We start from the raw sequence: 14,706 nt of genomic DNA on the forward strand, positions 1-14,706 counted from the left end.
CCCTCTGTTGTGATTTCTGTGGCCCAGCTCTTGCAGAATTCACTGAGGCAGATGAAGCAATGGCAGAGCTGGCAGTTGCTGATAATGTCTTCCTGTTCCTGACTGAATCTGTTGTGGGGTCTGAAAATTTCTACCAGGAGGAATTTTACATTCGCAAAATTCATAACCTTGTCACAGACTTCCTTGCACTCATGCCAATGAAAGTAAGCTGTTTGCATGAATAGCAGTTCTTATTTTCTGTATTTCTAACATTAGAAGAGGTAGTTTAGGGATTTAGGTATGGCCCTCAGCTTGAGGCTCTGCAGTTCAGAAAATTTGTTGACTTTATGGAACCTGTGTAGTTTGGGATTTGTTTTCCACATTGAAGTGATGGAAGAATGTGATTCTTAAAACACTTCAGTGTGGTGAGATTTGCAAAGCAAGCTTTTGTGGCAGTAGTGGTTTAGTTTTGTTTTGTTTTACATGATTGAAATTTAAATGAATGTAGAAATTGATGGCAGTGAATGTGGGTATTGATTTTTTTGTTTTTTTCTTTTGATACAGACAGTAACATAACCTAAATTTACTTATGGCTTTTGTCTCTTATTCTTAATTTATTCTTTTAGTAGTGATGTTTTCCATATTTAAGGGGAGGGATTCTACTTTTTCACTAATAACAGTTGTTGGGAAACTGAGCAGTACTTTTCACTAGAACAGCAGAAATACTGCAAAAGGGTTAAAAAAAAAGTTTGAAGCAGTTGCAACAGTTTAGTTTGTGCAATAGCTTGTATCTAAGCATGGAAGATTAAAATTCTATGAAAATGTTTTTATTTAATTGATGGAGGCTTTATTTTGTGAACTTCACCGTGTTGAGCTATAGTTGGAGTTGCCAAACAATTACTTTTTTCAGTGTGCAAAAGAAGGATTTAAAAATATATTTTGTTCATTGTAACATCTCTGAATGAAAACAATATTGTCAGGAAAACCAGTATTTTAGCCTTAAGGGCTAAACAGTATTTTAGCCTTTAAGGGCATATATGAACAAGTTGTAGACAGCTTTTAGGTTTAATCCTTATTTATTTATAATCTGGGTGTTGCATGTTGTCTTCTTGAGCTGTCTTTTTAACTGAGAGAATATCCATAGAAAAGTATAATGTCAGTTCAAACAAGTTCATGCTGATAACTGTACAGCTGTATTTCTGCTGCAGTGGCTGCCTGCCTAACAACACCACATTGTCAACAGGCCTTGGACATTCTTTGAAGGTGCACACAATGGTGTTTTCTGTAATACAGATGCAGTATCCCTTAGGAATCTTTTGAATATAGTAGGAATATGTGAGGTGTATTTTATAGATGTTCCTTAACAATCAAGTGCAAGGTTTGGAACTGGGAACTTTTTTATGAGGCAGTTATTCATTGGATAGTGTTGCTTTATGAAAGATGAAATGTCTCCCCATAACAATACCACTTTATGTGAGAGACACAAGGCAGCTTTTTGAATGAAGGTTGAAGAGCTGGAGACTGACCCAGGCTGAGGTTGCTGCCATACTAGATTTAGAACAGATATGACACTGTCCCCTGTATCCGCAGAACTGTTTGAAAATCCCAAAGCTATTGGTTGATTTGCTGGTACTTCTCTCATCTTCATTGCATTATGGAACTGGAGGCTTTACCTCTGGGAAGAATATTTCTCTTCCATTTCAGGTTTTTGTTTTTTGTGGTTTTTTTGCTTAGGTTCAGATCTGGAGTTGATTGTAGCTAAGACCTAAAGATGAAGAGAGATGTTTTTCATTGCAAGTAGGATTTTGTAATACATGTAATCAAAAATCTGGCTGTTGAATTATGTTCCAGTCTGATAGAGGCCAGTACTAGTTTTTTTACATGAAAGACTTTGTTAGCCGGTGCCTGGGATACAACCCCTCAAAGGAATTTTTCAAGTGCTGTTAGTTAGTGGTTGGCTTTTGTACTCAGCTGTTTCTACTGAATCTCAAATTTTAGGTAGAGAAGTGTCTGAACCTGTGTTCAGTTTTATTTGAATCTCTAAGTCAGCATTTTATTTAACTCTTCTGTATATTTTTAACATTTATGTTGCTTGCCAGTGATGATTTGGGTAAATCTTTGTGTTGACTGCATTACATTCACAACTTGATAATTAGGTCTAGTAGTTCAGATAATTCATTATTTCATTTATTAACACACAATTTTGTCCATGTATTAATTTTGTTAGTATACTAATTTGATTAGTTTGCTCTGACCCTTTCCTCTGTTATTTCTATTTTTAACTATTTTTTTTCTTTGTCAGATAATTATTTTGCTGCACATTCAATTTTGCAAATTAAAATATATGGTAGACCTTGAACTGGTCTGTATAGACCATCACCATATTTTAGGTTTTGGTGTGTTGAATTGGTTGCTTTTTTCTGTTCCTGTTTTTCTTTTTTCCTGTTGTACTTACCGATGTGTGATAATGCTTTTAGCTGAGTCAGACTGGCTCCAAAATAATTCCATTAATCCAAAAGTTTTCAAAATGTAAAGTAGTTGTAACTAGAAGTAGTCTAAATGGCTAAAAAAGGGGTGGTCACAGATAAGATAATGGTCTGACATCCTTTGTTTGAAGCTAACCCGTCTAGCTTTTGAATTAAAAGGAGGAAAATGCTCCACCTTTTGGAGCAAAACCAGAGGATCTGGAGAAGTCAGTTGTGAAAAACTCCCATGGTACAAGTTCAGGGCTTTAGCTATGAGCTCTTCAGTTGGCAGCAAAGAAGTGTTTGAATATCCCTTTGATTGTATGATCTTGGGGGGAGGGGATTAGAAAAAAATGAATTGAATATTCTTGTCATGTATGTGCAAGCTCATTTCCTTTCTTAGTTTTTAATAGTCTGTTTAGACAACTCTCCTATGCCTGTTCTGTTTTATTCTTGGCTAAAGACAGACAGTGGGGTTTTTAACACTTCATAAATTGCGTAGGTGAAACAGCTGAGAAACCGTGCTGATGAAGATGCTCGCATGATCCACATGAGCATTCAGATGGGTAATGATCCACCTATTTCCCTTCGGAGGGATCTGGAGCATTTAATGCTTTTGGTAAGCTCTATTTTCTTTCACATTACTGTGGCAAAAGGTGGTTATGACTTTTCTTCATCTGAAAACCTGAATGATACCATACAGTGCTGGGTTGGAGGGATTGTATGTTGTTGTTTTTTTTTTTTTGTCCTCAAATATAGACGCTTTCTGTAACTTCATGTAAAGGCATTAATTTACTGCCTTGGCTTCTGATGTTAATGAAGCATCATTTAATTCTTATTTAGTAAGTAAATATTGCATTGTTTCTATGTTTGAAGAACTTTTGACCTGAAGTTATTTTGCAAAATATTTACATACCTAAAATTTAAGTTATTTTAAAATTATCTTAACGTATCTATTATTTTAAGCTATCTTATTTTAATGTAACTTAGAATTTTAAGGCTGCAGGCTATCACTGGAGTTGAGATCTGTCTAAATGCATGCATGTTCTTTGAATGGAACACCTTTGTGTATCTAGACCTCAGTGGTTACATGGTGTTTTATGTTACTGTAAGTCTTCAAATTGAGATACATGAATGGTTATTTAAGGAGAAATTACACTTGTTTTCTTAGCAATGTAATTTGTAATAATTAAATAGAAAGTTGTGCAAGTTTCACTTATGTGTGCATCTGGCTGTCATTTGTTCTGATATTGCTATTTAGAAGCTGTCATTTTCAAAGAGTTTTAAGGAATGGAACACCAGCCGTGGGATGCTTTGCCTCTCAGATGTGTTTAGCTTATCTGGAAGCAGTGCTTATTGTTGAAGTAATCTTCTCAATATAGCTGATGCTTTTTAACATCTTTTCTCTGATAGATTGCGGAATTGTATAGGAAAGACCCCTTTAATCTGGAACTTGCTCTTGAATACTGGTGTCCATCAGAGCCTTTGCAGACATCTACCATCATGGGGTCCTACCTTGGAGTAGCTCATCAGCGACCTCCTCAACGCCAGGTTGTCTAGCTTTTCTTGAGTAATCATTAGTAACTTTAAAGTCAAAAACCAGGCAGCAGAGTGTTTCGTATCCTTATCACAGCTAGCCTCTAAAAAGACATCTTTTATCAGTGGTTTATGTGCATGTGTCCTGCTCTGCATAACATGGTTATTGTTGCTTACGCTAAAATGAGCTATTGCCAGTCATTCATGGTTTTCAATAAGTTTATTAAGGAAGAGTGCTAAGCAAAGCTCTTTGAAAATGTTGTTCAGATGTGCTTTTGTTACAGTTGCTAAATGAATTCTGATAACAGCGCTCTTGTGTTTTCTGTCTGATGACCTCTTCATATCTTTTTGATGTAACCCAGAACATAAATTCCGTAATTATAAAAAAATCTATTAACTGTAGTTGATGATATTTTAGGGGGGTAGGAATCCATAAAAATATTTTGGTTGTTTAAAGCTCAAAGCTTACAACCCATAAGAGACAGAACTTAAAATCAGAATGAAGAAGCAATCTAAACAGATGAAACAGATGTTCCAAAACTCTCTAAATACCTGGGATGCTGTCAGCCTTCAATGCTTCTTGAAGGACTATGCAGTGTTAGGCAAAACCTAGTACAAGACATATTGGGCACAGCCCAAGATTCACCCAGAATAGAGGCAACTTAAGTTAGGTCTGGTGCAATCTGCAAGCACCCTAATATGACCGTGGGAGGACCCATTGTGTGAATTACTGTGCCTGTGGATATGACAAGCATAGTGAGTTCTTCTCAGCATCGCTTAACTTGCACTGTGAGATGTGTTAATAATATTGCTGTTCAGCGTTTGTGAGTTGAAGCAAATTTTATCACAAAAAATATAGAATTGGAGAATTAATAGAGTTAGTATACTTTGCAATCACTTGAAATGTTTTATTTCCTCTCTGAAACATGTTTTCCACCTCCAGGGAAACTGAATAGGCCAGTCTACAGAGGATTTTTTTGTATGAGTTGTGATTCTACCCCTCTGTCCTACCCTGGTTACATTAGATTCTGTTGGCTGCCTGTTGTGTTCCTAAAATACTCAGATTTTTTTTTTTTTTTAAACACTGATCTTTATTTGTTCTAGGTTGTCTTGTCAAAGTTTGTTAGGCAAATGGGAGACCTACTTCCTTCCACAATTTACATCCCATACTTGAAAATGCTGCGGGGACTGGCTAGTGGGCCTCAGTGTGCTCATTACTGCTTTAGTTTGCTAAAAGTCAATGGCAGTAGTCATGGTAAGAAAAGTGACACTTCAGCTCTTTCTCAACTCTTCTTTAGAAAAGTACAAAGACTCATTTGAGGTGAATTGTGGCTTTGTACCTTTAACATTTCATTATTAGTCCAAAGGTGAAATCGGAAGGCTTCACTTGAAAGTGTAATCTGGGAAAAGAAAAACCCAACTGATTGGGTAATTAAACATCTGAGCATCTTAGCAAGTAATTCACATAATGAAATAATACATTTTTTTTAAAAGCTGTGACCTAAGGGTATAAGAGATGAATATCAATATTGCTTATTGTAAAATATAGAGAGTCATTTCAGGTTGTATATTCTGTAGTTACCTTTTTGCTTTTTTCCAGAAGGACTTTGTTCTACTAGAATTCTTTTATATATGTAATATAATAGCACTATCAAAGTAAGAAATGCTGGTCAGTCCTGTGTTTTGCATAGATCAAATTAGAAAAATACCCCACCCTACTTTGAAGATACAAATAATGCTGCAAACATTCTGATTCATAAAATGGAAACTTATTTGTACTGGCTCTTCATATTAGCTCCTTTCTGTCTCTATTAAACAAAAAAACCCAAACAAAAGTACCGAACAACAACAAAAAACCCCAACCCTAAACCAGAACCACTGATTTTGGCAACAACAGCTTTACTTTGAACTTTACTTTTTTTCCTCCAGAAAAAAAGTTTTCCCTTTAAATTTAACTACTCTGTTTGTCATCCCTTGAAAAGAGTACAAAGATCTTGTCACCTGTGTGTTATTTTTCTAGCGGAAAACATCCAAGGAGCGGGTGGCAGCCCTGTCTCCTGGGAGCATTTCTTCCACTCTTTGATGCTTTATCATGAGCACTTAAGGAAAGACTTGCCCAGTGCAGACAGTGTCCAGTATCGCCACCTGCCTCTCCGAGGAATCACACAGAAAGAACAGGATGGATTAATAGCATTTTTACAACTGACCACTGCTATAGTAAGTTGGGTAAGTAGCCTTTTACTTGGTTTTCTTTGTTAATGTATATTTTTTTCTAGCAGAACATCATCATTCAGCTGAGAAATTCGCTTGATCAAAAAGATGTGTAGGGCAAATTTACCTAGCAGTTGTCATTTGACTAGTGAACTTTAAAAGTATGAGAGGCATCAGGAATAACTGCTATGACCAAACATACACAGTCTGGGGGAAGCAGGAAGAGTAACACCTTTTCCTGTGTTACTGCTGTTACTGATTTTCTTGCTTTCCTGACACTTTGGTGTCATGGAGATGTCTTTCAGAAATGATGTATATTCAGAAGAAATGACTGCAGAGTAGGAAAGTTCTTTGCATTTAATTGAGTTTGAAAAGGCAAAAATAATAGATGAATTTAAAAGAAGGTGGTAGAAGATTGGCGACAAAACTGATCAATTGTGAAATTTGCCTCCAGACTTAGATTTAAAATGTCCCCGCACCAAGAGTGCAAAATGTGCCATGAATTGAGTGGAAGAGGATTCCAAGAGAATAAAACAACAGTGCACATTTTGTATGGTGAGTTGTCTGGGTAATTCTGGACAGCGTGGAATTCACCTCTTCAGTACCAACCAAATTCTGCAGCACAAAAATTCTGCATTGTAGTGATATACCTTTGGTTTTGCTGACACAAACACAAGACAGATCAGTGAAACTAATTTGTTTTTTTGAAAATCATCCTTGGTGATAATGGCGTTCCTATGTGAGCTGTTGTGTCAGCATTGGATAAGCATGGGGAAAAAGGAACTTTTAGAGCTAGTATTTTCTGACATCATCAAGCCATAACCTGTAAGGAAGTAAATTTGTTTTAAAGAAGCAGGGAATTATGATTTGATGAGGCTAGAGGCTTGTTCCTGTCGAGTATTTAGCACGAGAGGCTCAAATGAGCTTACACTGGTGATGACCTTGCTCTTAGGCTTAAATAAATTCATTTAAGTTCCTAGCAAATGTCCAAATGCAATTTAAGTTTGTAATAGAAGTATTGATTGAAGTCCCTGTACTGATGCTTGAAGAAGCTGTCTAGAGTGTAAGGACTTAAACCTATTTAAGACTAAGTCCACAAATGTGTGTCTACTGAAAAACAGACAAAAATTGAGTGGTTATGAGAAGCGTATGTTAGCACAGAATGATAAAATGGTTTGGTTTGGAAGGCACATTATAGATCATCTAGTTCCATCACTCCTGCCAGGGGCAGGGACACCTTAACCACTAGACCAGATTTCTCAGGTTATGCACATAATTCTTCTCTGTGGCTAGGCACAATTTTAGTACATGTGAATTAATAAATTGGACTTTTTGTTAAATGAAAATTGTTTGCTTTGGAATGGTTTGCTATTCATCTATTTTTTGTGTACTTTCAAGTATAATGCAGTGTCATTGATACTGAACTTTGAGGTAGAGATTGTAAAACATGAATAATCTTCAAAGTGATAATCTGTGGTTTTTGTCTGTTGAACTCTATAGAGTGAGAATGCTCGCTTGGCTCTTTGTGAGCACCCTCAGTGGACACCAGTAGTGGTCATTCTAGGACTTCTGCAGTGCAGCATTCCTCCTATTTTGAAAGCGGAGCTATTAGAAACCCTTACTGCTTTTGGAAGATCACCTGAAATAGCTGCTTCACTCTGGCAATCTCTGGAATATACACAGGTATTTAAGGATTTTCAGTGCTTAGAACTATAGTATCCCAATCGGTTGAAATTGTCAGTAGATTTGAAATAGTATTGCATTTCCTCCTATGTTTTCTTGTTGCCATTGAATGAATATATGTTTTTTTTTCACTTAGTTAATGCAGTTCTTACTTTGACATGATCTTGAAAATGACAGTATGGTTTTATGCCTCAGATATCTTATTGGCTGTGCTTATTTTACGTAAATGCAGGTTTCCTGACAGACAGTCCTGTGCATTCGGTATGTTTTTTCTCCAGTGTATGACATCAGTAATAAATGTTCTGCAGGGTTTTTCTGAGGTTTTTTGTTCGTGACATTGTTCTAGTGTGAGTCATGCTCATAGAAAGAAAGGATAGGCAAAAACGCTCCACTTTCAGACATTTAGTTTTCAGAGGAAGTTAATAGTAATTTACTGGATATTGTTGCCAGCTTTCACACTTAGATGGCAAAAGTCAGATATGGATTAAAAGCCCTACCTTTTAAGAAAGTTCTTTTTTCCTTCTGTCTTGATTTCAGAGAAAAATTTTAAATATAAATCCTAAGGATGATGAATATCAAAATGTTCTTGGTATTGTTAATTAAAAGATCATGATGGGATCGGCTTATAGTCTGTTATGGTTCAGACTAGTTGCTGTTTTATGTGGAAAAACTTGAGGCATTTGAACTGCAAATGCTGGTTTATTAGCTATTAATAAAAAGACCCTGACAGTAATGACATCTTGTAATAGTATTTTAAGTGCTTCTCCTTTGCTTGCTAATTTAGGATACCTTAAAATGTACTGTTGTAAGAGATAACAAAGTAAATGTCTTTCCCCTAGCCAATACAAGATAAAAGTTGTTAATATGAAAGTATTTCTGTGCTTTATTTAACAATAAACATAATGCAGATCTTTGATGATGCAAAGCTAGAAGCATGTAAGTCTACAACATACAGTCCAGCCTCTCAGACAGAGAAATCTTAGCTTTTTACCAAAAGGTAGAAAAAAGAGGATTTGGGAAACCTCTTTTTACAGCTGAAAAGTGATGAATACCTTTTAGTCCTGATGGAAATGATACAGATAAACTGATGATTTGTAATGTACTTTTTCGTGTTTCATGTCTGTTTTCATTTCTCTTTCTGTTTTGAAGATACTACAAACTGTGAGAAGTCCAGGCCAGAGGCAAGCAATTGGTATTGAGGTGAGGGTTTTTCTGTACCTAGATAGCTTTCTGACTACCCTGCTTATGAGTTCAGGAAACACTTGCAGGGGCTGTATCTGCTGTTGTGTCCACAGGAAAGCCTTTGACTAGGCACCGTCATCTTACTGCTTCTTAATTTACGTTCAAGCCTGCTTGTAATTTCTGGGAACTTTCTCTATTTATGAATCTAGTGCAGTTTCATGCTAGTAACAGAGCAGCATCTAAACACTTATATTTCTCATGAGCACTTTTTATTAAGATTTTCCTATTTCCCTAAACCGGCCTTGCTTTTTGTTACATCTTAGTACAGATCACTTCTAAGAAGAGTGGTAAATAAAAGCAAAGTGTATAAATGTTGAGGCATATCTCTTAGTAGTTCAGAAATGAATGGTGTATTTCTGAACTGAAGTAACTCTACTGTTGCTTCACTGCTTTTGCTTTGTTTCTCATGTACCGCAGGCAAAAATGCAGCAAAGTCAATTCACTGTAAAATAATTAATGGATGATGCTCTTATAGAATCTGTTCTCACATTTTCTTCTACCTTCAAAGTCTTTGATTTTTCTCCTTCTGTTTTTGCTTTCTTCTTGGGAAGGTTGAACTGAACGAGATTGAGTCCCGATGCGAGGAATATCCTTTAACCCGTGCCTTCTGTCGACTCATCAGCACGCTAGTGGAGAGTTCATTCCCCTCTAACTTGGGAGCAGGTCTCCGTCCACCAGGCTTTGATCCCTATCTCCAGTTCCTCAGGGATTCTGTGTTTCTCCGATTCCGCACCAGAGCTTACCGGAGAGCTGCTGAAAAAGTAAATTTTGTTTTATTTTTTGTTTGGGTTTTTTGTTTGTTTTGTTTGTTTGTTTGTTTGTTTGTTTGCTTTTGTTTTTTGTATGTAGTTAAAATGATTTGCGTTGCTGGCTTAGATTTGTTTCAGAGGCTATACGAGGTTGATGCAGAGTTAACCTCATAATATTTTGATTCTGTGAACAGGTGATTTTTCAGCTCTTGGGTCATCAGGATCTATGAACTACTTCTAAGGGGCCTGTATAAAGTATCCTTAATTTAAAAAAATATATATTTTTGCTAAATTTCAATTTGCTATACAGGATCTGCAACTCTGCTACATGGCTAAAGACTTCTGTGCCCAAATCTACAAGTCAGATTTGTTCTTTCCTCAGTGCTACTTATAGAATATTTCTGACTTGCTGAACCATGGTATTTGAGTTTCCTTTATGATACATTTGGATGAAAGTGCATGCCAAATTGTATCCTGGAAGCTACTAATGATCTGTTTTTAGCTGTATACCTAATAAGACTCTTTATGCCTTGTAGTTTCACTGTGCTGATATGTATATTGTATAATAGAGTTTAAAATAGGCAGTCGGTCTCTTTCAGTGTTCCATTTCACTTCAGAAAGAAAGCTTGATCTTTGACAGTATTTGACATGGTGAATTATAAATGTTATTGGATAGCATTTCAGAGTCAGATAGTCCTCTGATAATTCTGATCCAGTATATCACTGCACTCACTACCTGTTGTGTTCTTTGTTTCCTGGTCTTGTTGCTGCAGTGTTAATCTTAATTGGTGTATGACTTTTTTCTCATTTTGTGGTTATCTACAGTGGGAAGTAGCTGAGGTAGTTCTGGAAGTGTTTTACAAATTGCTGCAGGACTATGAACCTCAACTTGAAGACTTTGTGGACCAATATGTGGAGTTACAAGGTTAACTTGTTCGTTTATTCAGTGGCCAGCAGAACTCTAACTTGCTTTGCTTTCTTGTCTCTCTCTGGTGATGTTGTTTAATATTGCAAGTAGGCTGGTAGAAAGCTAGACCAAGGCTTTAAGATAGAAAAACATTCAATAAATATCCACATACTATCAGAAGTTAAGCTGTTGATTCAGTAGGGCTTCATGTACACTATTTCCTATTTCCATAGCTCTACTAAGAGGATGATTTCTGTCTCTTGCATTGTTGATTTGATTAAAGAGCAGCATTTGATGCTTAAAAAGCACCTTGGTTTCGGGCTTGTTCCTCTATATTTCTTTGGTCTATATCTAAATCACCACTATTCACAGGGTTAATTTAAAGGTGTCAGTATTTTTGATATATCCTCTAATATTAGTATTATTCATATATTAATTATTCAGAGCAGACAGTAGTAGCAGAATTATGATCTGAAGTAATTTAATTCTGGACAACTATTCTTTGAAAGGCTGAAGTAGATGGCAGATGCCTCATTATAGGAAATTTAAGGCTTATTTGGTCTGCAGGGTGTTTTGTTTTTTTTTTTTGTTTTTTTTTTTTTAATGCAAAGTTTCTTCTTAACATTGAATGCCTGTGGATTGGCTTGTAGCAGTAGAAAGCTGCAAGAGTCACTTCGTAAGTGAATGACAACTTTAAGGCGTACCTCTCCAGTGAGCTTGCCTCAATCAGAGAGGCCTCTATGCCCTGTACTTTTGACAAACAGTTCTTGACAGCCTAACTGGCTTGAGCAATTCCTGTCCTCAGCTAGTCCTTCAGCTTGTGTGATTGTTTGTGGGTTACATGGTATGTGGGAGAAATGGGCTAAACCCATTCTTTTTTACTAGATCCATTTCTTGAACTGATTCAGTGTGTGACTGCACAGTGGCATGTCTTACTGCTGTGTTAGGCAGCAGTACAGACACGGTGTGAACGGAAGGACAAGGGGATTGTTTAAGCTGATGCCAAGAAGAAACTTCATCCACATTCTTACTTGCATATGAAAAATTATTCTTACTGCTGTCTTTCTTTTATCCTATACTATAATTTATAGCAAATTATAGTTTACTAGGAAATGAGATAAACATTAGCCTTGACTTCTGATTTGTGAAGGCCATTGAGTTTTAGGCTAGTAGTTTTGGTTTTGCATAGATTATTACAACAGACATGTAAACATCTGTACACAATGAGCATCAGGGGTTCAGTGGGCCTTCTGATTTATGAGGGCCTTTGAGTTTTAGGCTGGTAGTTTCATTTTTGTATAGATTGTTACAACAGACATACAAGCATCTGTATGTACACTATGAGGATCAGGGTTCAGTGGACCTTCCCAGCTTTGATTTCTGGAAGTGCTTTTTCCCTCATCCAGGGTCTTTACACAGGCTTGGGGGGGATGCAAAGTTTTCCCAGTTGCTTTTCAATCTTGCAGAACCATTTAATGTAGCTCCAGTGTGGTATAAAGTCCTAGCACTGATTTGACTCCAAGGTCAAATTCACTTAGGGAAAGTCTAACTGGATAAAGTTGAAATTGTGCTATTAGATACTGAAAAGAATTGGTAATTGCTATTACCATTCTTCCCAAACTTTTAAACTTCCCTAAGTGGCTTATGTGCAAAGAAAACCTCTGAAGACTTTGCAGTATGTTTCATCTATTTAGATGTTGCTTACAATGACAGGGACTGCTCAGGCTAGCTTGAGTAATTGATGTCTTTTGTATTAGATATTAATTTTTTTCCCCTCCTTTCTTTAGGAGAAGAAATAATAGCCTACAAACCACCTGGATTCAATTTGATGTATCATCTCTTGAATGAGTCCCCAATGCTGGAACTGTCCTTTTGTTTGCTGGAAGAAGGGGTTAAGCAGCTTGATACTTACGCTCCATTTCCTGGTATGTGCCTGGAATTTATTTTTTGTATGAAGTTAAAATGCATACTGCATAGGATTTAAAGCTGACATTACATATCTTCAACCTCATGTTGTTTCTCTTGCATCTAAAAAGTGTGGCTTGGGGGGGAATTTTCCTAGGAGTAAACAACTGACAAGTTCTTTCGTGGTGCAAAGCTTGATGAATGAGGTTTATGAATGCAGTCTGTTTAACTGCTTCTTTGATTTTCTTATGTTTGTTGTTGTTTGTGCACTGCAGGGAAGAAGCATTTAGAGAAAGCTGTACAGTATTGCCTTGCACTTCTAAACTTAACCCTACAGAAGGAGAATCTTTTTATGGATCTGTTGCGGGAGAGCCACCTTTCCCTTATTGTCACACCATTGGAGCAGCTGCTCCAAGGAATCAATCCTCGCACTAAAAAGGCAGATCATGTGGTGAATATCGCTCGGTATGTGTGAAGTACTGAGAAGGGAGGATTTTCAGAGGCACATAAGTGTTTGGGTCCTGGTCCTGTCATTAGTTTTACTATCCAATGTTTCTTTTTGCACAGAGCATCATACATGTTTTTGTCTTTCAATTATATTACTTTTTTCACATAATGCTAGTTGACAAATAGTTTAAAACAAGCAAGCCTTTTAAGGTGCTTCCACATTTAATTTTTTTTATCTTGTGTGTTTTGGGTCCCCGCGGTAGTTGATTTTAGCTTGTTTTGGTTCTTCAGTGACATGTATTTCTGTGTGATCTGAAGTTATTTTCTCCATGTTTCTGCTTTGAGCCTGTGACCAATTGTTTTAATTTACTCTGTAGTGTTTGTGCTAGATTTTGGATAAAAAGAATGGTAAAAATTCCAGAAGAGATTATTATCCCTACTCAGCCTAGTACCCTTCTTTTAATGGAGGACTGTTAAGTGTTTCGTATAGATTTAAGGTTGGTTTGTAGCTCTAATGTTATGTCATGTAGTTTGATTTGTGCATGTTTTAGTTCTAAATGTTATTTAATTTCTCATCTGTGTCTTACCATCTTGAAATAGTAAAATTCTCAACAATTCATTTCAATAATCTTGTATTTTTCAAGGTATCTTTGTCATGGAAGCAGCAATCCTGAACTGGCTTTTGAAAGTGCTAAGATTTTGTGCTGTATTTCTTGTAATTCCAACATCCAGATAAAGCTAGTTGGTGATTTCACACATGATCAGGTAAGTGATGGTTTCTTTGGATCTGGAAAGAGAAACTGGTGGAGTAATACTGGTATTCCATTGTGTTACTTTAAAGGCCAGGGTTCTAGATCAAGTGTATTAAAACTATATATGTCTTATGTCTACTTACCTCTAGAAAGTCTTTCACTGTGGTACTGTGAAAAGCAACTACATTAATTGAAAATAAGAACTCCAAAATCATTAATGTTTGCAAGAAGGGAAAGAACAATATTCTTTGAGATAGTAAGACTTTTTCTTGACTTTATAGTCTTCAATCTGTTAGGATAACCTATCATATGTATCAAGAACAGATTTTTTTTCTGTTCAGTGGCTAATTGCTAACCTATGTTTAGAACAGCAATGACTCTTTAACTCCTGCTTATTAACTAGGTTATATAATTTTTGTCTAGAACTAATGTTAACTTATATGCAGGGAACTATGAAAGGTATTCTTTTTAGTACAGTTAAAATCCTCTTAATTTTCATCCTTTCATTGTTGAATACAGAGTATTAGCCAGAAACTGATGGCTGGGTTTGTGGAGTGTTTGGACAATGAAGATGCAGAGGAATTAATTAATCCAGATGAGGGTATGTAAAAGGCTTCTTAAAAATGGCTCATGTAGTTGTCTTTTGTATAGAATTAAATTAATGGGAGGTGAAGAAAGTGCTTTTAAGTCAGAAAACCCCTTTCTTGTGGTGTTTTCTGTAGAACTAGACCTTTAAATGAATGAAAAGCACCAATGTCTTGTTAATATATGTCCACAGTGTGATGAGCCGACTACAAACTGAGTGTTTTTTCAGAAGACAGCATTGCTCT

General features: G+C 36.3%; 1 protein-coding gene across 1 annotated transcript in view; it reads left to right on the plus strand.

The window, feature by feature from the left end:
* The window catches only part of NUP205 (nucleoporin 205), a 49,114-nt gene that overhangs the window by 11,068 nt on the left and 23,340 nt on the right, over positions 1–14,706 (plus strand). Inside the window, exons 8-20 of the mRNA XM_061476441.1 lie at positions 28–203; positions 2,947–3,063; positions 3,858–3,995; positions 5,085–5,235; positions 6,001–6,206; positions 7,692–7,874; positions 9,024–9,074; positions 9,668–9,877; positions 10,691–10,790; positions 12,560–12,697; positions 12,953–13,142; positions 13,769–13,889; positions 14,396–14,477. Coding sequence (XP_061332425.1) covers positions 28–203; positions 2,947–3,063; positions 3,858–3,995; positions 5,085–5,235; positions 6,001–6,206; positions 7,692–7,874; positions 9,024–9,074; positions 9,668–9,877; positions 10,691–10,790; positions 12,560–12,697; positions 12,953–13,142; positions 13,769–13,889; positions 14,396–14,477 — 1,863 coding nt within the window. The remainder of the gene's footprint in view (positions 1–27; positions 204–2,946; positions 3,064–3,857; positions 3,996–5,084; positions 5,236–6,000; positions 6,207–7,691; positions 7,875–9,023; positions 9,075–9,667; positions 9,878–10,690; positions 10,791–12,559; positions 12,698–12,952; positions 13,143–13,768; positions 13,890–14,395; positions 14,478–14,706) is intronic.

This window comes from Pezoporus flaviventris, unplaced genomic scaffold (genome assembly GCF_033815535.1).
Source record: "Pezoporus flaviventris isolate CSIRO_AGI_PZ_B2104156 unplaced genomic scaffold, CSIRO_AGI_Pfla_v1 ptg000096l, whole genome shotgun sequence".
Lineage (NCBI taxonomy): Eukaryota > Metazoa > Chordata > Aves > Psittaciformes > Psittacidae > Pezoporus > Pezoporus flaviventris.